The sequence below is a fragment of the Lepidochelys olivacea genome (assembly GCF_965140295.1).
Source record: "Lepidochelys olivacea isolate rLepOli2 genome assembly, chromosome: 7".
Classification (NCBI taxonomy): Eukaryota; Metazoa; Chordata; order Testudines; family Cheloniidae; genus Lepidochelys; species Lepidochelys olivacea.
Genome location: NC_140417.1, coordinates 125,429,163 through 125,452,474, shown reverse-complemented (window position 1 = coordinate 125,452,474; position 23,312 = coordinate 125,429,163). Strand labels below are relative to the sequence as shown.

The 23,312-nt window shown below is 63.0% G+C and overlaps 2 protein-coding genes across 2 annotated transcripts; one reads left to right on the top strand and one right to left on the bottom strand.

The window, feature by feature from the left end:
* Window positions 1-13,567: 13,567 nt before the first annotated feature.
* MARVELD1 (MARVEL domain containing 1) lies at window positions 13,568-14,362 on the bottom strand. Its single transcript, XM_084635452.1, has one exon. It carries the CDS (start codon window positions 14,326-14,328, stop codon window positions 13,720-13,722), a length of 609 nt encoding a protein of 202 aa, XP_084491578.1. The 5' UTR covers window positions 14,329-14,362; the 3' UTR covers window positions 13,568-13,719.
* Window positions 14,363-19,756: 5,394 nt separating this feature from the next.
* Window positions 19,757-22,254, top strand: AVPI1 (arginine vasopressin induced 1). Its single transcript, XM_084635080.1, has 3 exons — window positions 19,757-19,900; window positions 20,654-20,973; window positions 21,498-22,254. Exons 1-3 carry the CDS (start codon window positions 19,772-19,774, stop codon window positions 21,634-21,636), a joined length of 588 nt encoding a protein of 195 aa, XP_084491206.1. The 5' UTR covers window positions 19,757-19,771; the 3' UTR covers window positions 21,637-22,254.
* The last annotated feature ends 1,058 nt before the right edge of the window (window positions 22,255-23,312 follow it).

Here is a 23,312-nt window from a genome sequence, read left to right as displayed (position 1 = left end):
GAGTTCTGTGTGAAGCAAGGACTTTCTAGCTGTGTTCCAGACATCCACTGATAGTTTTAAAAGTATAATACAAGAGGCCACCAAAGAGTTGGAAGAGCAACGAGCAAAAGGCTCAAAAAATGTTAAGTACTTCAGAAGCCTGGCAAACAGCCACTGGAGGATCACGATGCTAAAGGAGCACTCAAGGACGACAAGGCCATTGCGGAGAAACTAAATGAATTCTTTGCATCGGTCTTCACGGCTGAGGGTGCGAGGGAGATTCCCACACCTGAGCCAGTCTTTTTAGGTGACAATCTGAGGAACTGTCCCAGGCTGAGGGGTCATTAGAGGAGGGTTTGGAACAAACTGATAAACAGCAATACGTCCCCAGGACCAGATGGGATTCACCCAAGGGTCCTGAAGGAACTCAGATGTGAAACTGCAGAACTGCTCACTGTGGTGTGTAACCGATCACTTCAATCGGCCTCTGGACCAGGTGACTGGCGGAGAGCTAATGGGACACCCATTTTTCAAAAAGGCTCCAGAGGTGACCCCAGCAATGACAGGCTGGTGAGCCTGACTTCAGTATCTGGCGAACAGGTTGAAACTAGGGCTCTCCAGCGATTAAAAAAATTAATTGCGCTTAATCGCACTGTTAAACAATAATAGAATACCATTGATTGAAATATTTTGGATGTTTTCTACATTCTCAAATATGTTGATTTCAATTACAACACAGAATACAGTGTACAGTGCTCACTTTCTATTTATTTTTAATACAAATATTTGCACTGTAAAAAACAATAGAAATAGTGTATTTCAATTCACCTCATACAAGCACTGTAGGGCAATCTCTGTATCATGAAAGTTGAACTTACAAATGTCAAATTATGTACAAAAAAAAACTGCATTCAAAAATAAAACAATGTAAAACTTTAGAGCCTACAAGTCCACTCAGTCCTACTTCAGCCAATCGCTCAGTCAAACAAGTTTGGTTACAATTTACAGGAGATAATGCTGCCCGCTTCTTGTTTACAATGTCACCTGAAAGTGAGAACAGGCGTTCGCATGGCACTGTTGTAGCCGGCGTCACAAGATATTTACGTGCCAGATATGCTAAAGATTCATATGTCCCTTCATGCTTCAACCACCGTTCCAGGGGACATGTGTCCATGCTGATGACAGGTTCTGCTCAATAATGATCCAAAGCAGAGCTGACCGACGCATGTTGATTTTCATCATCTGAGTCAGATGCCACCAGCAGAAGGGTGATTTTCTTTTTTGGTGGTTTGGGTTCTGTAGTTTCCGCATCGGAGTGTTGCTCTTTTGAGACTTCTGAAAGCATGCGCCACACCTCGTCCCTCTCAGATTTTGGAAGACACTTCAGATTCTTAAACCTTGGGTCGAGTGCTGTAGCTATCTTTAGAAATCTGACATTGGTACCTTCTTTGTGTTTTGTCAAGTCTGCAGTGAAAGCGTTCTTAAAACGAACATGTGCTGGGTCATCACCCAAGACGGCTATAACATGAGATATCTGGCAGAATGTGGGTCAAACAGAGCAGGGGACGAACAATTCTCCCCCAAGGAGTTCAGTCTCAAATTTAATTAATGAACATCATCAGCATGGAAGCATGTCCTCTGGAATGGTGGCCGACATGTAAAGAGGCATTTGAATGTTTAGCATATCTGGCATGTGAATATCTTATGATGCCAGCTACAAACGTGCCATGCAAATGCCTGTTCTCACTTTCAGGTGACATAGTAAATAAGAAGCAGGCAGCATTATCTCCTGCGAATGTAAACCAACTTGTTTGTCTGAGCGATTGGCTGAACCAGAAGTAGGACTGAGTGGACTTGTAGGCGCTAAAGTTTTACATTGTTTTGTTTTTCAGTGCAGTTATGTAACAAAAAAAATCTACATTTGTAAGTTACACTTTCATGATAAAGAGATCACACCACAGTATTTGTATGAGGTGAATTGAAAAATACTATTTCTTTTATCATTTTTACAGTGCAAATATTTGTGATAGAAAATAGTATAAAGTGAGCACTGTACAGTTTGTAGTCTGTGGTGTAATTGAAATCAATATATTTGAAAATGTAGAAAAACATCCAAAAATATAAATTTCAATTTGTATTCTATTGTTTAACAGTGTGATTAATTGTGATTAATTTTTTTAATTGCAGTTAATCTTTTTGAGTTAATCGCGTGAGTTTACTGCGATTAATCGACAGCCCGAGTTGAAACTATAGTAAAGAACAGAATTGTCAGACACATAGATGAACACCATATGTTGGGGAAGAGTCAGGATGGTTTTTGTAAAGGGAAATCATGCCTCAACAATCTACTGGAATTCTCTGAGGGGGTCAACAAGCATGTGGACCAGGGGGAACCAGTGGATACAGTGTACTTAGATTTTCAGAAAGCCTTTGACAAGGTCCCTCACCAAAGGCTCTTAAGCACCTGGCCAAAGCATTTCACAGCCACCATGAACACCCACCCCCACCCCCTGCCCCAGCGAGTACAGATTCCTCAGAAATGCTCCAAGCTTGGCTCCCACTAGCCACACTGCAGGAGGGAAGCCGTTCAAGCAGGCCCCAGTGCTGGGTAAGTTTCCAGCCCAATCTTAATGCTGCCCTCTCCCAGCCTGCCACTGGGCAGGCAGCTGCCAAGCTGAGGGGGAAGCCCAGTGGCCAGGGGATGCTCCAACCTGCACCCAGCTCCCTCAGTGCACATGGGCATTCAGACAGCTAGTGCAGGGTCATCACCCAGGGGCCCTGGAGGCACCCACAGGACATGGTGGGCCGTGGGGGGGGCAGCACCTGGGCACCCTCCTGCCACTGGGCACAGAGAGATCTGAGTGACAGGCAGCTGGCTCTGCAGTGAGAGGGCAGGGGACAGTCCAGGCCAAACAGGTCAGTCCCTGCCTGGGACGTCTCAGTGGTGCGTGGATATTCAGGCCCCTGTGAGGGGAGCCCAGCCCAAGGCCTGGCACCTCCAGACGTTGCGCCTCCAGACGAGGCAGAGCTGCCTGAGCAGAAGGCCCTGCCTCTTGCCTGGCCACAAGCTGGGAGCAGGATTCTGGCCCCACAGGCACAAGGGATCACAGGGTGAGACTGCACCTGTCCTGCACCCAGCACAGGATTTGGGCCAGCGGTGGGTGCTGGGTACATCCCCCCAGGGGCCGTTCAGCCTTCTAGCACCTAGGGCAGAGAGAGGGTCTCTCACCCTGCGGTTAGGGAGGAGTCTTGAGCAGGTCCCACAGAGGTCCTATCCCACCCACCCCCCGCCCTTCCCACTGCCCCTGCTGAGCAATTCCTGCCTTTCCCCACTTGGTATTTTGCTCTGGTCCCTTTCATTCCAGTCTGCATCTCCCGCCTGCCGCCACTCTGGGCTTTTCTGCAATCCCAGCCCTAGGTGGGCAGTGAGGACTGGTGGGTAGAGTGGGAGAGCAGGGAGTCAGGACTCCTGGGTTCCAGCCCCACATGTGGGAAGGTATGGAGCCTAGTGATTAGAGCAGGGAGGCTGGGAGCCAGGACTCCTGGGTTCTGTCCTCCAGTGACCTCCTCAACTGGAGGACAGTGACTGTGGCCCACCTCCTGGGGTGGGGTGTTACAGAGAACCCCCATCATGGGTGCCCCCTTGGCAGCACAGGCCAACCCTCCTCAGCTTCCCCTTCACAGTCTCTCCCTAGGCCTCTCCGCTCCCCCACCGCCAGTTCATGCTGCTGCTGCTTCTGCAGCTCTTTCTCAGGCTCTCGCTGTCTCTCACAGTTTTTTTGCTCTCTCGGACTCAGCTCCAATCCCGTCCATCTCCGATCCCCCGATGGGGAACTCAATCGTGAAGACCCCCGTCTGGTCGGGGACAGGAGTCTTGGGGATGCCTGGCTCCCACTCCAGCTGCTCCCAGATCCTGCTATAGCCCCACTGGGGTCAGGAATCTGTTCCTTAGAGTGGTCATCCTCCTCCAGCTGCAGGATTAACTCTGCTTTGGTGAACTTTCCAATGCTCAACCCTCTCTTCCTGCACAGGGTTACAATGTCCTTCTGAGGGAGACGATGACAGGCTGTGACGAAGCAGGACTGTTCTTAATGTTTCCTCTGAATCGTGTGGGGGTGCCTCAGTTTCTCCTATGCAGTTCCTAAGTATCAAGGGGGTGGGATAAGGGTGTATGATCATTGCAGAGCCCTAGAGGGCAGGTGTGGGCAGGGGTCTGGACACAGACAATGGCCGACACCCTGTTTCCTGGCCACTGATGGCCTGGGCCCTCCCCCCCGCAAGGTGAGAGCTGAAGGGTTGGAGAACAAAGGAATCAGGTGACCTCCTGGCCCAGGAAAGGGACAAAGCCCAGAGGAGGAGGGGCTGGAGGGAGTTTCAGTTTGGGGCTGGCTGGGACATGGAGTGAAGGGCAGACTTGGTTGTCTGGCTCACGGACCCCCAGCATGGACCCAGCTGAGGGGTCCTGTTCTCTGCACCTGCAAGCTCTGTGTTAGATCATGTCCCTGTTGTCTAATAAACCTTCTGTTTTACTGGCTGGCTGAGAGTCACGTCTGACTGCGAAGTTGGGGGGTAGGACCCTCTGGCTTCCCCAGGACCCTGCCTGGGCGGACTCGCTGTGGGAAGCACACGGAGGGGCAGAGGGTGCTGAATGGTCCGAGGTCAGACCCAGGAAGGTGGAAGCTGTGTGAGCTGTGTGTCCTGCAGACAGGCTGCTCACAGAAAGGAGACTTCCCCAGAGTCCTGCCTGGCTTCGTAGGGAGCAGTTCCAGAGCATCGCCCGGGGACTCCATGACACAGGCCATCACTCCACTCTTCCCAAGTTGTTTTGGATGCACAGGCCTGTGTGATCTCACCTCCCCACGGTTTCCAGGGAGAACCCCTAGTGTGCCAGCCCTTCTCAAGGTCACCACCTCTTTGCCAGGGTTGAGCAGCAGATTCCTCCGCCCCTTGGACTGCTCGCTGCAATCCCCAAGGGGACCCTGTTACTGCACAGTCCTCGCTGGTCACACACTCCCAGGGGTTAACCACCCCCTGAAACCGCTCATCTCTGAGCCTTCAGCAGGCCTGGTCCTCATCAATCCTCCTTCGTTTTACTGCTCCCCCATCACTCACTGCAGGAAGCGCCACCCGCGTGGTGCAGTACATCCCACCGCTGCCACCAGTTGTCACGGAGTCCCTGGGCGATGCTCTGGAACGGCTCCCCATGAAGCCAGTCAGGACTCTGGGGCAGTTGCCTTTCTGCGAGCAGACTGTCTTCAGGACACACAGCTGACACAGCTTCCCCTGTCCTGGGTCTGACCTTGGAGCATTCAGCATCCTCTGCCCCTCCGTGCACTTCCCCCAGCGAGTCCACTCAGGCAGGGTCTTGGGGAAGCCAGAGGGTCCTGCCCCCCAACTCTGCAGTCAGACGTGACTCTCAGCCAGCCAGAAAAACAGAGGTTTATTAGAGGACACAAACATGGTCTGACACAGAGCTTGCAGGTGCAGAGAACAGGACCCCTCAGCCCGGTCCATTTTGGGGGCCAGTGAGCCAGACAACCACATCTGCACTTAACTCCTTGTCCCCAGCCTGCCCCAAACTGAAACTCTCTCCAGCCCCACCTCCTCTGGGCTTTGTCCCTTTCCTGGGCCAGGAGGTCACCTGATTCCTTTGTTTTCCTACCCTTTAGCTCTCACCTTGCAGGGGGGAAGGGCCCAGGCCATGAGTGGCCAGGAAACAGGGTGTCGGACATTCTCTGTGTCCAGACCCCTGCACACACCTGCCCTCTAGAGCTCTGCAGTGATCATACACCCTTATCCCACCCCCTAGAGACTTAAGAACTGTCTAGGGGAAACTGAGGCACCCCCACACTATTCAGAGGAAACAATAAGAACAGTCCCGCCTCGTCACACCCCCTCGTGCCTGGCTCCCTCCCCCAGCCCTGCCCGCCCCTCCTGGAGCACAAGCGTGTGCCCAAGCTCCCAGCAGCTTGCACCTGCCCCCTGCCCCACCGCCCCCGGCACACAGAGAGCCCATTCAGCAGCCGCCAGGGCAGGAAGTGCTGGGCCTGTGGAATGCGGCCACTTGGCTCCCTCCTGCCCCGGCTGCCTCACTGCAGCCTTGTTCTCACTGCCTGGCAGAGAAAACATCAGAGGGGCGTGCTCAGCCCCCCTTCCCCTCCCCCTCCCTGCTGGGGCCCCAGCAGCCTGGCCAGCCCCAGGCGGGAACCATCCCTGCAGCTGGGGCCCCATGCAGACAGCAGGGCTGCTGGGCTGAGTTGGGCCGTGGGGAAAGCCCTGGAGATGCTCAGGGCGCTGCTGGGACTGGGAGAGATGGGCTGTCCTGGCATGCGAGGCTGGGAACGGGGCCTGGCCAGGGCTTGGCCTGCCTTTGGCATTGCTGCAGCCATGCCGCTGGCCAGGGAGCCCTCGGTAACGCCGCCACTCCGCCACTGTCACGGAGTCCCCGGGCGATGCTCTGGAACGGCTCCCCATGAAGCCAGGCAGGACTCTGGGGCAGTCGCCTTCCTGTGAGCAGCCTGTCTGCAGGACACACAGCTCACCCGGCTTCCACCTTCCTGAGTCTCAGAGTAGCAGCCGTGTTAGTCTGTATTCGCAAAAAGAACAGGAGGACTTGTGGCACCTTAGAGACTAACCAATTTATTTGAGCATAAGCTGTCGTGAGCTACAGCTCACTTCATCGGATGTGTCAGGATTCATCCTGAGTCTGACCTCGGAGCATTCAGCATCCTCTGCCCCTCCGTGCACTTCCCACAGCGAGTCCACCCAGGCGGGGGCCGGGGAGGGCCAGGGGGTCCTGCCCCCCAACTCCGCAGTCAGACGGGACTCTCAGCCAGCCAGTAAAACAGAAGGTTTATTAGACGACAGGAACATGGTCTAACACAGAGCTTGTAGGTGCAGAGAACAGGACCCCTCAGCTGGGTCCATGCTGGGGGGCCGTGAGCCAGACAACTACGTCTGCCCTTCACTCCATTCTCCAGCCAGCCCCAAACTGAAAATCCCTCCAGCCCCTCCTCCTCTGGGCTTTGTCCCTTTCCTGGGCCAGGAGTTCACCTGATTCCTTTGGTCTCCAACCCTTTAGCTCTCACCTTGCAGGGGGGAAGGGCCCAGGCCATCAGTGGCCAGGAAACAGGGTGTCGGCCATTGTCTGTGTCCAGACCCCTACACACACCTGCCCTCTAGGGCTCTGCAATGATCATACACCCTTACCCCACCCCCTAGATACTTAAGAACTTCATAGGGGAAACTGAGGCACCCCCACACTATTCAGAGGAAACATTAAGAACAGTCCCACTTCGTCACAGCCACGCTCCTGCCAGGATGTCCTGCAGGCTTTCTACACCTGCCCCCCTGGGCCAGCCTTCCCCATGAGCAAGGAGCTGCAGGCCCGGGTTAAGGGGGCAGAAGGCCCCCAAGCCACACAGAGACATGGGGCCGGGGAGGGGGGGGCGGTTGTCCGGCTGCTCCCCCACTCTGATCCTGCTGGTGGGGCAGGGAGCCCTTGCCTCCCATGTGTTCTGCTGCCGGGGGCGAGCAGGCCAGTGCGAGGAACAGGGCCCCGGGGCCCATCTGCTGCGCGGGTGCCTAAAGCCAGGCCTGTGCTGACAAGTCACGCCAGCTCTCGGGAGCCCAGCCTGTGGCCCCAAGAAACAAACGCAAGCTACAGGGGCCCCTGGTCCCCAGCCCAGCTGGTGCACTGACACGGGGCAGCTTCAAGGGCAGGTGGGGGTTGGCTGGGGAAGCCGAGGTGAGGCTGTCAGCCCCCTGGGATGCAGGTCCCAGCTTGGTCTCTGCTGTGAGGAATCAGAGATCAGACTGCAGGGGTCTGCCCCTTTGCTAGCCCCAGCCCCACCATCAGAGTCCAGCAGCTGTGCTGGGTCCTGGGGGTCTTGGGGATCCCCAGCGATGGTCTGAGCCCTGCTCCAGGCCAGACCCCCAATCCCAGGCCATGCTGTGGCAGTCAGGGTCAGCAGGACCCCCTTGCTAGGCAGGGTATGTGCAGACCCGGGGCGGAGCAGAGGGGCCAGGGGTCCCTATGGGGCTGGAGGGGGAGCAGGTCTGAGACCTCTCTGATGAGGGGTTGGAATGTGGTGAGCCTGAGGCTCCTGGGAAACCCCTGCCTGGAGCCACCCCCTGTGTGACTCTTCCCCACCCAGGGCTGCAGTCCCAGTCCCGCTCCCTTGCCCCGCGGCCGGCCCGGGACATGAAGCCCCAACACAGACAGCCCCAGCTCGTACCAGCAACCCTTTATTTAAAAAGGTGAATCCACAGCAAACAACAGAGATCTGGGTACAGCTGGGCCCACGAGTCAGACAGAGCAAGGGGGCTGCATGGGCAGGGGCCTGGGAACAGGGGCCAGGGACAGAGCCCCTCCCTGCCAACCCAGCGGGCCTCCTGCTTCTAGGCAGTGCCGTCCCTGGGCAGGGGCATCGGGGTGAGAGGGGGACCCAGCTTCCTCCGCAGCAGCAGCTTCCAGCCTAGAGGTGCTGGAGGTCTCATTCAGCACGGCCAGGGGCACCTGGCTGGCTCTGCCACAGGGCTCTGTCTCCAGCTACCCAGCGCGGCCAGCTCCCGCCCCAGCTGTGCAGAGCAGGCCCTGCGGCCACATGCAGAGCAGTCTGGCTGCAGGCAGCAGGGAGGGTGGGAAAGATCCGCAGGCCCTGGGGAGGCCAGTGGTGCCCACGGCACGCCCTGTGCTGACGGGCGGGATCTCCCCAAGGCGGGGATGGGGCACAGCTGGGAGTCGGGGGCAGCATGCAGGGCGTGCCCGGGGAAAGGGAGACAGTGGTTGGTGGAGGCATGCAGTTCTCCAGTGCGCTGGGGCTTGGCTGTTCACGAGCATCATGGCACGGCCTGAGAACAAGGCAGGCGGGCACCAGGCAGCCCTGGGCCCGTCCACGACACACGGGGAGCCAGCCTGGCTGTACGGGGCAGGGACACGCTGCCCAGTCCATGTCCTCTCCCAGAGCAGCATGGGGCTGCTGGTCTCTCCATGAGAGGAGGCTGCAGCTCCCCAGTCCTTCTTGGGGTCCTCGCCTGCTCCCTCCAGCCCAAAGCAGCCTCCGGAGGTCCCAGCAGCGAGCTCAGCACCAGGCCCTGCGCACGGGAGCCACGGGGCAGGCTCCTCAGCAAACTGCAAGGGAAACAGAGTCTGGCCTCAGCCCCCTGGCCTCAGCCCCAAACACCAACCTCTGCCCCCTGCCCCTGCTGCCTGTGTGTCGGGACACCGATAGGTCGTGGCTCCAGCCACTGACACAAATGATGGGGTGTGGGGAGCCCAGGAACGACAGCCAGAAGTCACATGCACTCCTTGTGCTACCTGCGGGCTCTCCCTGGGGTGGGGGTCATGGCCCTCAAACCCAAACAGGCAGCAAAGGGTTAACTCTGCAGCCAGGCATCAGAAGGGCCCCCACATCCTGCCCATTGTTCTCGGTTGTCTCACCCCCAACCAGGTGTAGAGTCACCTGGCCAGAACCCCTACGCCCAGCTCAGAAAGGCCTTGCTGACACATGCAACTCACAGGAGAAGGGTGTGCACAAGGCAGGGGGCTATCCCCTGGGGTCTGCACTCATCTGGACTCTCTGGAGCACCACTCGGAGACCCAGGGCGCTGCAGCCCAAGGACCCTGTCTCAGAGCCATGCAGCTCGCCCGTGGGAAAAGCAGAGCCTCGGGCCGGGCATGTTAACGGGGGCAGAGCCAACAAGACTGTGCACTGCCTGGGGGCATCGAAGCCCCCTGTAATTCCATGAGCCCAGGGCAGGCAGCCCCTTCCCACCCCCCGGCCACCCCAGCCTGCACCCTGCGGCTCAGAGCACACAGGGAGAGTTTGAGCTGAGCCCTGGATACAGTCTGCAGGGGAGCCCTGCCCTGGATGCTGCCCAGACCCCAGGCAGCACAGGCCTGTTCCCAGGTGTGGGGGGCACTGGGGACCTCCAGCCTTCGGGCTCTCTCCCACAGCGTCCCCCGCCAGGCCCAGCAGGTCTGTGCCACGACCCTGAAACTACAGAGCTCTCACCTCCAGGCTCGACTCCCTCCCTCGGGTCCTGCCACTGCTTCTCCGGTGTCCAGGGCCGTGGGGGGGGGGGGAGCCTGCAGCCGCTGGCCTTTCCCAGGGGGCCTGGGGCTGGGCTCAAAGCAATCTCCAATTTCCCAGCACAATTCCATCCAAAGTGTAGCTTCCTCTGGGCCTGGCTGGCAGCCCCGTTCCAGCCCTTGCAGCCAGTCCATCCCCGGGGCCTCGTGGCTGGAGGAGGGGTCAGGAGAGGAGCCAGAGCTGGGGGTTTCCGAGGGTGTGCTGGAGCCGGTCAAGTTCCCCGAGCTGTCAGTTCTCGGTGGGGGGCCACAGGCCAGGCTGATCCACCCTCTGGCTCCCCTTGCCTTCGCAGAGAGCTCTGGAGGTCGCTGGGGTGAAAGGCACTTCACCGGGTTGCAGCCAAGCGAGGTCACCAGGCCCGGGAAAACCAGGGGCCTGAGAGATGGGTACAGACATGGGGGAAGGGGGCAGCGCTCCTGGAACAAGGCACAGCCCCCAGCTGCTGCGTCTCCAGAGTCGCTCTCTGCCTCCTTCGCGGCGCTGGGCTCCCGCAGCCAGTCCAGCTCACAGCGCCCAGGGCACGTCATGCCCGCCCCGCTCCAGGGGCAAGAGCAGCGCCGCATCGATGGCACCAGGGTGGAAGTCTGTAAAAAATCTAAGGCACTTGCTGCCCCTTTGCCCGGGGGCTCCTCTGCGCTGCCCAGGGGCCGGGGGCACAGCCCTGAGTCACCGCCCGTGGAATCAGCCCGCAGAGCAGGGCGGCCAGCACTTCCCTTGCACCCCAAGCAGTCCAGGCCTGGCTTGCCCAGCCGGAGGGGCCCTCCGCGGGGATCTTCCGAAGGTGGAGCCGTCTCCTCTCAGCGGGGTCTCTGCTTGGTTACGAAACCTGCCTGTCTTTCCCTTGAATTTCCTTATTGGGCTAAATTCCACCAATTTCAAATCTGTCCCACCCTGCAACGTCAGCTGGGCACAGTGTCTTTCACTTCCCACCCTCTCCAGCTGCACCGGGGTTAAAGAACGGCTGCATGCCACCCCAGAGGTAGCTGCACGTCCCTGGCAGGTGGGGAGACCCCTGTGCACAGTTTGTGTGCATGGCCTCTGCAAAGAAAAGGGCACTAGGGAGAGACACACCCCCGAGCAGGAGGCTGAGCTGAAGGGGGCTCTCAGGCTGCCCTGACATACCCGGGCCTGGAACATCTTGCATGGCCCAGCCCCTGCTCCTTCCGCCCGCATCCATGAGTCAGGGCTGGGCACGAGCAGCAGCAGTGAACAAGGGCTTTGCCCTGCTGGGGCCTCACACTGTGGGAATGTGTGGCCGGGGAAAGGGTGGTGGCTCTGGGCTGGCACTCGACTCCCCTTCCTGCCACATGCCACCCGCCCAGCCTAGGCGGCATAGTTCTGTCCCTGAGCGGATGGGGCAGGAGCAGGGGCTGCATGTGGGGGCAGGGGAGAGTGAGGGCTCAGCCCCTGGGAGGGGGGGAGGTCTCAGAGCACAGCAGGGGGTCCCACTAGGGAGCTTTGGGGGGTCTCTGGGCAGTCGGTTCCCATAGATCAGGGCTTCTCCCTGGGCGTTTCCAGCCTGCGGAGGGGCTGATCTTGGGAAGCTCATCCTGGCTGGGCAGTGGATGCTAGGAGGGGCTCCTGGGGTGCCTGAACTCCCCTCCCTCCCCAACAGCCATGGGGGCCTGCTCCCTCCTGTCCCAGCCCCATAGCCCAGGCTCCCCGTGCCCAGCCACCCCCTGCAGAGCGAGTGAGCGGAGACCCAGAGCCAGCACCCACCTGTGAGAGCCGGAAGGGGGGAGCCAGAGGGCCAGCAGCCCCCACCTTTGGGCAATCGGGGCTGGGGTTCTTTGGCTGAGACTAGCCTGTGTCCGTCCGTCCTCCGGGGCGGGGGGTCCCTGTGTCTGGGGGCTGCGGGTCCCTGCCTGGCTAGGGGAGCCGTCAGGCCGGTAGTGGTCGGTCAGTCTGTCTGTCCCGGGGGCGATCCGTCCCTGGTGGAGGCCGAGGGGCTCTGCCCGTCGGTCTGTCCCGGGGGCGATCCGTCCCTGGTGGAGGCCGAGGGGCTCTGCCCGTCGGTCTGTCCCGGGGGCGATCCGTCCCTGGTGGAGGCCGAGGGGCTCTGCCCGTCGGTCTGTCCCGGGGGCGATCCGTCCCTGGTGGAGGCCGAGGGGCTCTGCCCGTCGGTCTGTCCCGGGGGCGATCCGTCCCTGGTGGAGGCCGAGGGGCTCTGCCCGTCGGTCTGTCCCGGGGGCGATCCGTCCCTGGTGGAGGCCGAGGGGCTCTGTCCGTCGGTCTGTCCCGGGGGCGACCCGTCCCTGCTGGAGGCCCAGGGGCTCTGTCCGTCGCTCGGTCCCGGGGGCGACCGGTCCCTGGTGGAGGCCGAGGGGCTCTGTCCGTCGCTCGGTCCCGGGGGCGACCCGTCGCTGCTGGAGGCCGAGGGGCTCGGTCCGTCGGTCGGTCCCGGGGGCGATGGAGGCCGAGGGGCTCTGTCCGTCGGTCGGTCCCGGGGGCGACCCGTCCCTGCTGGAGGCCCAGGGGCTCTGTCCATTGCTCGGTCCCGGGGGCGACCCGTCCCTGCTGGAGGCCGAGGGGCTCGGTCCGTCGGTCTGTCCCGGGGGCGACCCGTCCCTGCTGGAGGCCCAGGGGCTCTGTCCGTCGGTCAGTCCCGGGGGCGATCTGTCCCTGGCGGGGCCGAGGGGCTCTGTCCGTCGGTCGGTCCCGGGGGCGATGGAGGCCGAGGGGCTCTGTCCGTCGGTCGGTCCCGGGGGCGACCCGTCCCTGCTGGAGTCCCAGGGGCTCGGTCCGTCGGTCGGTCCTGGGGGCGATGGAGGCCGAGGGGCTCTGTCCGTCGGTCTGTCCCAGGGGCGACCCGTCCCTGCTGGAGGCCCAGGGGCTCTGTCCGTCGGTCGGTCCCAGGGGCGATGGAGGCCGAGGGGCTCTGTCCGTCGGTCGGTCCCGGGGGTGATGGAGGCCCAGGGGCTCTGTCTGTTGGTCGGTCCCGGGGGTGATGGAGGCCCAGGGGCTCTGTCCGTCGGTCGGTCCCGGGGGCGGTGGAGGCCGAGGGGCTCTGTCCGTCGGTCGGTCCCGGGGGCGACCCGTCCCTGGTGGAGGCCAAGGGGCTCTGTCCGTCGGTCGGTCCCGGGGGCGACCCGTCCCTGGTGGGGCCGAGAGGCTCTGTCCGTCGGTCGGTCCCGGGGGCGATGGAGGCCGAGAGGCTCTGTCTGTCGGTCTGTCCCAGGGGCGACCCGTCCCTGCTGGAGGCCGAGAGGCTCTGTCCGTCGGTCGGTCCCGGGGGTGATGGAGGCCCAGGGGCTCTGTCCGTCGGTCTGTCCCGGGGGCGACCCGTCCCTGCTGGAGGCCCAGGGGCTCGGTCCGTCGGTTGGTCCCGGGGGCGATGGAGGCCCAGGGGCTCTGTCCGTCGGTCGGTCCCGGGGGTGATGGAGGCCCTGGGGCTCTGTCCGTCAGTCTGTCCCGGGGGCGACCCGCCCCTGCTGGAGGCCCAGGGGCTCTGTCCGTCGGTCGGTCCCGGGGGTGATGGAGGCCCTGGGGCTCTGTCCGTCGGTCGGTCCCGGGGGCGATGGAGGCCGAGAGGCTCTGTCCGTCGGTCGGTCCCGGGGGTGATGGAGGCCGAGAGGCTCTGTCCGTCGGTCGGTCCCGGGGGCGACCCGCCCCTGCTGGAGGCCCAGGGGCTCGGCCCGGCGGGCGCTCAGACGATGTCGCGGTGGCCCCGGCGGCGGCGCGCCAGGCAGTAGAGGCCGGAGAGCAGGTGCAGGGCGGCGGCCAGCGCGGCGCAGGCGGCGGCGGCCAGGTAGGCGCGGTAGAGGCAGGGCTGGCTGTAGCCCGGCAGGCTGCAGTAGCTGTGACGCGCCGCCTTGTGGCCCATGACGCCCGCGGCCGCCGCGTAGAGCCCGGCGCCCAGCGCCAGGTCGTGCGCCGCGTTGGCGAGCAGCCAGCGGGCGCCCAGCAGCGGCACCAGCGCCCAGCGCCCCAGCAGGCTGAGGCCGGAGAGCGCCAGCGCCAGCAGCCAGGCCAGCACGGCGGCGAAGAGCGCGAAGTGCGCCGCGCCCTCGTACTTGTGCGCCGCCACCGTCGCCCAGCAGGCGGCGCCCAGGAGCAGCTGCCCCAGGCGCAGCGGGGCCAGCGGGCTGCGCAGGAAGGGCCGGTGCAGGCTCAGCGGCCCGCGGGCGGGCGGCGCGGGCGGCGGGGCGGGCGGCGCGGGCGGGGGCATGGCGCAGCGCTGGGGCCTCGGGCCGCTCCCCGTCCGCCCGTCCGTCCCTCCCGGCAGCCACTTCCTCTGCGCTCGGCTGCCAAACATCTGGCGCCTAACGGTCCTGCCTGCGCCGGGCGCCCTGCCCGGCCCCGCCCCGCCTCGGCCCAGCCCGGGACGTGCCAGAGGCTCCCTGCAAGGGGCGGGCTCCGCCGCGGAGCCGGCCCCCGGCCTGGCCTCTCCCGGCCTGGGGGCCCCGGGGCGCTCTCGGCGGGGGGCGCAGGGAGAGGCCAGGCCCGCACGACCCGCTGCTGCTGGGGGCGGCAAGAGCCCGGGGGGCTGCCGCTTCCAGCGAGAGCGCCGAGCGGCTCCCCGTGTCTCCCCCGGCGGCTGTGGCCACGGAGCCGGGCGTCCCCAGCCCCATCGGGCGTCCCCAGCCCCGTTACGACGCCGGGCGTCCCCAGCCCCATCGGGCGTCCCCAGCCCTGTCACAACTCCGGGCGTCCCCAGCCCCATTCGGCATCTCCAGCCCCACCGGGCGTCCCCAGCCCTGTCACGATGCCGGGCGTCCCCAGCCCTGCTCAGCATCTCCAGCCCCACCGGGCGTCCCCAGCCCTGTCGCAATGCGGGGCATCCTCGGCCCCATCAAGCATTCCTAGCCTCACCCCTGTGCCAGGCGTCGCCAGCCCCGTCACAACGCCAGTCATCCCCAGCCCCACTGGGTGTCCCCAGCCCCACCATCACGTCGGGTGTCCTCAGCCCCAGCCCTGCGCCAGGCGTCCCTAGCCCCACCACTGCATCAGAGCAGACTTGTGGTCCCTTCGTTCAGTGCCTTGTCTCTGAGTGCCCAAAGCCTGATTCTTCCGAGAAAGGCATAAATCCCTGCCCCCCGTGCCCAGCTCTGGCCAGCAGTGTTGCAGCCCTGTGGGTCTCAGGACATGGGAGGGACAGGGTGGGTGACATCATATCTTTTATTGCACTGATTTCTATGGGTGAGAGACGGGCTTTCCACCGACATGGGGCTCTTCCTCGGGAAGCATGCGTGTCTCTCTCACCAGCAGAAGTTGGTCAAGTGAAAGATATGCCCTCCCCCCTTGTCTCTCTACTGTGCCTCACTGTCCAGCTACCTCACAGGAGAGGTGTGAAGCAAGGACAGGCCTTCCTGACCCCAGCTGCTGATTTCCTTTGCCCTGAAACATGAGGATGTAGAACTCATCCATCACTCCCATGCACTCACAAACATCTCACCCCTTCGCTGCAGCAGTGAGCCCAGCCCTATGCCCAGCCACAAGCCAGCACGGTGAAGGACCGGGTCCTCTTTCCTTTGATAAGTAAAGCCCAGCCCACCACAGTCTGGTCAGCGCTTCCTGCTAGTTTCTGAGAGGCTCTCGTTAATGAGTGCAGGCTCTAGGCTGCCTGGTCTGTTTGTCTTTTACCTGTAACCTGTCTGTAAATCCTTTGACTTGCCTTTGTCTGAATCCTTAACTCGAGCTCTGCTAAATAAACTTCCATGTGGTTTTATGAGAGATCCGTGAGCGTGCTGTGGAGAGGGTGGGACTGAGGAGAAGCCAGTGAACTGTGGCATGCTGCTTCCATGCTGCAGGGGCTGGGTGCTCTGGTGTAACAACCTGGGGCGCGGGAACTGCTGGCCTGCAGAGGGAAGGAGCCTAGTGGGGACCACGTGTTGCCTGCAGCTGGTAGTGTTGGCAGAGTTTCCCACGGTGGGCACTGCCAGGGATCCACAGGGCCGGGTCTGTTCTCCAGCCTGTAACTAGTCCCTTGGGGGGCCAAACCCTAAAGGTTCACATTGGCCCATGTGGGCAGGCCCCTGGCCTCCAAGACTCCATGCACCAGCCCTCCTAGCTCCTGGGCTGGGAGGCATCTTCCCTCTGCAGACAGACCCTGAGGGGCAGGTCTAGGCCTTGACAGGATTCGTCTGCTCTGTGACAGGCAGTGCTGAGCTGGAGGGGATGGGATGTCAGAGCCAGCCCTCCCCCATCCTCCAGGCACAGGGTTATCGACAGGTCAGTCCCCTCCCAGCCCCACAACATGTGTGTGGAACATGAGCCATCTACACTCCCCGCCCCCTCTCCCCAACTGACCAGCACTGAGGAAATCCCCTGTACTGCAGGATCCTTGCTGCTGGATGGATGAAGTGAGCTGTAGCTCACGAAAGCTTATGCTCTAATAAATTGGCTAGTCTCTAAGGTGCCACAAGTACTCCTTTTCTTTTTGCGAATACAGACTAACACGGCTGTTACTCTGAAACCTGTCCTTCCTGAGCATCCTCCCACCATGTGCCCCGGCGGGCGCACCCTGCTTTCTTCTGGCTCACTCATTCATGACAGAAACACTGCGCCAGGAAAGGGAGAGGATTGCACCCAGCCATTCATCGAAGCATTTCGTCTGTTACTCAGGGAGGCCGATAAACCCATTTCCTCCCGTGCTGCATTCATCTGTGACACTTCAACAACATTGCTTGGTTTTCATATTGCAAATGAGCCAGCCCCTCTGTGTACTGCCCCGGCTCAGGGCCTCTCCCCAGGCTCCATACAGCCTCGGGTGATGCTGGCAAAATGTGTCATCTCCCCCTGGGCCACGGGTGGATAGCAGCCTACTACAGGTGGCAGCAAACGAGGTTACTCCTTGAGTTCAAGGGGCAGGGGTTGTGCTACAGATCTGAAAGTCCCAGGTTCGAAAGCTGCAGGTTACTGTTAGAATCTCCTTCATCCTTCTGCAAAGTCTGCAGGGACGATCCCCCAGTGCAGGGCTCCAGCAGCTCCTGTTCATGCCGTCAGGCAGTGTGGCGTGTCTGAACCAGGCTGCAGCAGGGCTGGGGCACGGGAGGTAGGGGGCCTTTCTGTCTGGGCAGGCTTGAGTGCACTGGCGGCTGCTCAGTCGCCCAGGCGAGGGGCAGCGTGACCCCTGGGAAGAACCTGGGATACCGTGAGCTGCAGGCGCAGGAAGCCTCCAAAGTCCCCAGCAGCCGCACGGACCCACAGAGGGCAGTGGCTGAGCCTGGGCGGGGCAGGGAGCTGGAAGGATACAGCCTTCGTCTGCAGCCCATTAAAAAGCCACCGAGCTGCAGCCATTAGCTGAGAAGCGGGAAGTCCCATCCTCACAGTCCATCTACATGACAGTAAAACAATGTCAGATCCGGCTGGGGAGAAGGAGACCCCGTCCCAGTGGCCCCCACGACCACCAGATAGAGACACGGCTCTTAAGGTGGTTAAAGAAAATGTAGTTTGATGGCGTCAGTCTGGCAAGAAACCACTTCTCAATAGTCGTGCTTGTGAACTGCTCCTTTCTGTATTGTTTTGTCATTATGGTTCCGGTTCTTTGATTGTTGCCGTCTGTTACATAATTAATTTTGCTACGTGTAAATTAAGATGGTGGGAGAGGATTGGTTAAAAATTTTTGTTACACTATGTTAGGATTGGTTAGTAAAATTTTAGTGTAATGATTGGTTAGGGCACAGCTAAAAAGGACTCAAATTTCACGATATAAACTGGGGTCCAAAAGGAAGTTCTTTGGGAACCAACTCCAGGACACACCCCCAAGATCAGAGCTGCCAGACCTCAACACCCTGCCAATGACACCGGGCAGAAACTGGAGTCCCCCGGATGGACCTGATCCTGACTGGCCATCCAGAAAAGTTCCCCTGTCTTATTGGGAGTGGTGAGCCCTGTGTGTGGCGTGTGCAGTCTGATTTGGTGACTGTTCATAAATAGAGGTGGTGTAGGATATTACAGTGTAAGGCTCTTTCACTGGTCAAAGGCCCTGCACACCTGCAGAAGTAGGATACTCCCGGAGCCCTACACATTGGGAAAGGGTGTGGGTACTTACATTGACCAGGTTAGTGACACCCTGAGCCCGAGGGACTGGGTACGGGCGGGTGCTTTTCGCCTGGATCTCTACTGACTGGGAAAAGGCGGGGTGCCCTAATGTGTGCAGGGAACAGAGCTTCTCACTGCAAAGCATTTCACAGCCTGGGATGTGCAACCGGCTGCAGGATCCCGGGGCTCGGGCTGGGCAGGGCCCTGAGCGGGATCCGGGGCAGGGCCGGCCGGCTGCAGGCTCCTGGGCGGGGGGTCCCGGGCGGGATGGGGGGGCATGTCACAGAGTGCGGGGGAGTCCAGGCCCTGCCCCCCTCTTCCTGGGATCCACTGAGACTCTCAGCCAGCCAGTAAAACAGAAGGTTTATTGGACAATAGGAACACAGTCTAAAACAGAACTTGTGGGTACACCCAGGACCCCTCAGTCACGTCCTTCTGGGGGAGCAGGGAGCTTAGACCCCAGCCCTGGGGTTCCCTGTGTTCCTCTCCCCAGCCCCAAACTGACACTAAACCCCCCCAGCAGGCCCCCTCCTGCAGCCTCTGTTCACATTCCTGGGCAGAGGTGTCACCTCCCCCTCCCCCTCCCGGCTCAGGTGACAGGCTCTCAGGTCTCCCCTCCCCAGGGCACATTCCCAGGTGAACACCCCCCCCTCCCTGCTGCGTCACATCCTCACAGGGCGGCTGCAGGCTCCCGGGCGGGGGGGCCGAGCGGGATGGGGGGGGCGGCTGCAGACTCCTGGGCGGGGGGTCCCGGGCGGGATGGGGGGGCGGCTGCAGGCTCCGGGGGGGTCCCGGGCGGGATGGGGGGGCGGCTGCAGGCTCCCGGGCGGGGGGGCCCGAGCGGGATGTGGGGGGGCGGCTGCAGGCTCCGGGGGGGTCCCGGGCGGGATGGGGGGTCGGCTGCAGGCTCTCGGGCGGGGGGTCCCGGGCGCGATGGGGGGGCGTCTGCAGGCTCCTGGGCGGGGGGGCCCGGGCGGGATGGGGGGGCGGCTGCAGGCTCCCGGGCGGGATAGGGGGGCGGCTGCAGGCTCCGGGGGGGTCCCGGGCGGGATGGGGGGGGCGGCTGCAGGCTCCCGGGCGGGGGGTCCCGGGCGGCTGCAGGCTCCCGGGCGGGGGGCCCGGGCGGGATGGGGGGGCGGCTGCAGGCTCCCGGGCGGGGGGTCCCGGGCGGGATGGGGGGGCGGCTGCAGGCTCCCGGGCGGGGGGTCCCGGGCGGGATGGGGGGGCGGCTGCAGGCTCCCGGGCGGGGGGTCCCGGGCGGGATGGGGGGCGGCTGCAGGCTCCTGGGCGGGGGGTCCCGGGCGGGATGGGGGGGCGGCTGCAGGCTCCCGGGCGGGATGGGGGGCGGCTGCAGGCTCCGGGGGGGTCCCGGGCGGGATGGGGGGGCGGCTGCAGGCTCCGGGGGGGTCCCGGGCGGGATGGGGGGGGCGGCTGCAGGCTCCGGGGGGGTCCCAGGCGGGATGGGGGGCGGCTGCAGGCTCCGGGGGGGCCCGGGCGGGATGGGGGGGCGGCTGCAGGCTCCGGGGGGGGCGCTCCCCGCTTCCCCCCGCCAGTAGCGCCAAACCCCCCCGCCAGCAGCTGGTCACCGCTTGCCTATTGACGTCACTGAGTGCCACGTGTTTCCCCGAGAGGCGCCAGGCGCCGCCCCTCCCCCTGTGCGGGGCCTGATTGGGCGGCCGGTGTCTCCGCGTTCGGCTCGGGGAGGCGGGACGCGGATGGCCGCGGCCGCTGATTGGCTGGCAGGCGGGGGGCGGGGCTGCGGTCCTCGCTCGGGGCGGGGGGTTCGGGCCGGACCCCAGAGCCGGGCCCGGCCGCGGAGCCGCCGCCGCCAGTCGCGTGCGCAGGTAGCCGGGCGGGGGCGCTCGGGGCGGGTCCGGTCCGCTCCGCTCCGGTCCGGTCTGTCCGGTCGGGCCCGGCCGGGGCCCCCCGCCGCCAGCCCCCCCGCGCCGGGGGCCGGTCGCGGGCAGGCCCGGGGCTGGCTCCCTCCGCGGGCGCCGAGGCGCGTCTACACTGGCGTTGAACCCCGCCGGGGCCGGGCTCGGGGCCGGTCACTGCCTCTCGCCCTTGGGGCTGGAGCGCCGGGACCCAGCCGGGGCGTAACCACAGTTACCCAGCCCCGGGGCCAGCTGGCGCGGGCCAGCCCTGGGCTTGTCGCTGCCGTGTAGACGCACCCGGAGAGCCCAGGGCCGCCCGTCGTTGGAGCGCGACCCCCCCCTGCTCGCGGCCCGCCGGAGAAGGCAGCGGCCCCCCCTCTTTCCTGGGCCTGCCCGAGGGCTATGGGGCTGTTGTGTCCTGGGGATGGTGGCTCGGGTCCAGCCCTGCTCAGCCAGCTCAGGAAATGGGGCCCCTCTGGGCCCCAAAGGCAGCGCAGCCGGGCAGGGAAATATCTGGCTCGTCTCTTTCCCAGCTGGCCTTGGGCCCCTGGCTGGTGACACACTGGCTGGGACACTGGGCAGATGTTATGGGTGCAGGCTGCAAAATCCCCTAGGCTCCCCCCTCCCCCGCCCGTCCCAGCAGGGGAGCCCCGGGGGATGCAGGAGGCAGTGGGACACCCAAACCCTTCTCGCAGCCTCATCCTGTTCCCTTCCTTCCCACAGCTTCTCCTCTGGCCCCACGGGGGCAGACCCATGGGCACCCCGGCCTCTGTGGCATGTGACCCCCTGCAGCGCCAGGCTCCTGAGGCCCGTGCCCGGAAAAGAGCTTCTGCCAACATCTTCCAGGGCGTGGGGCTGCTGCAGCTGAGGCAGCTGTTCCGGAGCAGCGGGGACGCACGGGCCGAGGAACGCGCCCAGCTGGTCTTGGGCTATGCGGGCGACCGGCGCACGGCCCAAGCCCTGCGCCAGCTCAGGGGCAGGCAGAGGAGGGGGCGGCTGCCACCCCAGCTGAGCCCAGCAGCTCAGGACAGCAGCCACCCAAGGTACAGGCTGGGCCCAGGGCCCTGAGCATGCAGACCGGCCAGCACAGCCTCCTGTGGGGAGATTGCACTGTGGGGTGGGGCTCTGGGGAGAAATGGGGCAGTGGCAGGTCACCCCACAAGCCCTGGTGGGGACATGTCTGGCCTGTGTGATTCAGGGGCTGGCCCAGGGTAGACTGAACGAGCTACCCCTAAACACAAAAGAGCATCCCAGTGCCAGGGCCCTTCCTTGGACCTGCCGCCTCCCCCTCTAGCTCCCCCAGCACTGTGGGTGACAGACTCCAAACCTGTCCCTGGCTCCCATCTGGCCTGGCCCAGGAGGGGAGCCCCCCCGCAGCAAGGCCATGGGGAGGGCATGGCTGGAAGGGGCAGCCTCGGCTAGGGAGCTCCTTTGCCCTGAGGGAGGCTGGGCTAGCTGCCTCTGCCGCAATTCCAGCTCCACCCTCGCGCCTGGGGCAGGGATGCCCCATGTGTTCCTGGCCAGGCATCCTCTGCCCCTCACACTGACTCCATTTGTTCCCCTACAGGCTCGAGGACAGCAGCTCCCCTGGCGCAGACCCTGGCAGCACCCCGAGGCTGGAGGGGCCCAGCAGGACAGGTCCAAGGACCAGGCGGAGGAAGAGGGGGCCAGGGCCCACAGGGTACCTGCACCAGCTCCAGCAGTGAGGGGGGCAGCTGGTGCTGGGAGCTCCCAGCTGCCTGGCCAGGCTCAGCCCCACACGCTGGCAGAGACACAGGGCGGGGGTTCTGTCCCCCTTGGCTAGAGCTGGGCCAAGCAGCTGCAGATTCCCCTCCCTCCCCCACAGTAGGTGAAGGGAGAGGGGAGCAGAGTGAGGGGTCCCTGCGGGGAAGTGAGCCACCCATCACTGTGGGGACCAGCCAGCCTAGGGCAGCTGCAGCCTGGGCTGCAAATGGGCCTTGCAGCCACCCCTCATCCAACACAAACTTGCCCTGAAGGCCCTTTGCTGAGGGGCCAGGGCCTCTGGGACCCAAGTGGTGCTGAGCCTTGTGCTGGCAGCTAGATGAGCCCCAATGGGGAGGGGAGTGACCCACAAGCAGGCAGCCCTTCCCCCACCTCCAGGCCTGGCTGGGGGGGTACACGTGGGGCAAATGCAGTCAGCACCAGAGCTGGCTTTCTAGGGTGCCCCTCTGCCTGGGGTCCAAGTCCCATGGGTGAGCCCCACCCAACTGTGGGCAGCCCAAGGAAAACACCTGATGCTTGTTGAATACAGCAGGAGAGAATGTGTAATAAAAGCCAGAGCAGTAACCCAGCCGTGAGACCTGTACATGCCTCCCAGTCTGCTACTGTCTGCACTGCCAGGATTTACTGCAGGCCTGGCCAGCTCCGAGAGGGGAGGACCAGGGAGACACACCTATGTGGGGTGAGGCTCTCACTACAGCATGACACAGCCAGGGCACCTCCGTACAGCAGCCCAGCTGGGTGCTCAGCCTGGCAGGTGGGGTGTAAATGCCAGCCTGTTGTTTTGTCTGTTCAGATCCCTGGGCACCATCCCACTCAGCCCATTGCACTGTGAGACTCCCCAGGCCCTGGCTGTGCTCCTGCAGGACGAGGGCTGTGGAAAGGCCAGGGGAAGTGCTAGAAAGCCCCAGTTCAGATGCACCCGGCTGAAGGACACGAACTACAGTGGGGTAGGGGGGGTGCTTTTCTCCCTCTGTGGGGTCAGTCTGCCTGGCAGCCAATTCAACAGGGGGCTCATAGCCCCGCTGCCTCTTGTGGGGAGGGAGCCAGCACGATTCTCCTAACATGGCACATGCTCCTCAGCTGGAAGTAGAGGACACTGCTCAGGCCCTTCCCTGACCCCTTCCCGCCAGATCCCACCCCCCTCCAGCCCACTAATGCAGGGGGAGGGGTCACTTTACACAGGCCCTGACAGACAGGGCTCTAGCTTCAGGCAGCAAGCAGCATGCCCACAGCTGCCAGCCCCCAGGGGGCACCCCTAGATGCCCAGCTCTGCAGGGCATTCCTCACAGCTGACAGCAGCTTTGCCCTGTGCCCATGGCAGGCAGGTCAGCTACAGCAGCACAGGTGCTGGAAGCATTGGGGCCTCAGGGAGACGGGCCTGTTCTACTGACCGCAGCCAGCTCAGCAGGGCACAGCCCCCAGCTGCTGCCCCTTGCTCCAGCCTGGCTGCAGCAGCTCCCCCTACTCCTGCAGCTGGGTTCAGGCCCAGGAGAGTAGCTCCCTGGGGCACTAGAGCAAGGACAGCACCCCCAGCCCAGACTTATCAGTGACAGGTCGTGGTAGGCCACAGGCCCTGCCTGATAAGTGTCACATCACAGCCCCCAGGGGCAGACAGGAGCAAGTGGCACCCACAGGCAGA

Bases quoted from the DNA above. Each gene is read 5' to 3' on its own strand.
- MARVELD1 (XM_084635452.1), bottom strand. From the start codon at position 14,328: ATGTTTGGCAGCCGAGCGCAGAGGAAGTGGCTGCCGGGAGGGACGGAC.
- AVPI1 (XM_084635080.1), top strand. From the start codon at position 19,772: ATGGCCGCGGCCGCTGATTGGCTGGCAGGCGGGGGGCGGGGCTGCGGT. The intron at 19,901-20,653 runs GTAGCCGGGCGG...TCCTTCCCACAG, and splicing joins GCCGCCAGTCGCGTGCGCAG to CTTCTCCTCTGGCCCCACGG. The intron at 20,974-21,497 runs GTACAGGCTGGG...GTTCCCCTACAG, and splicing joins CAGGACAGCAGCCACCCAAG to GCTCGAGGACAGCAGCTCCC.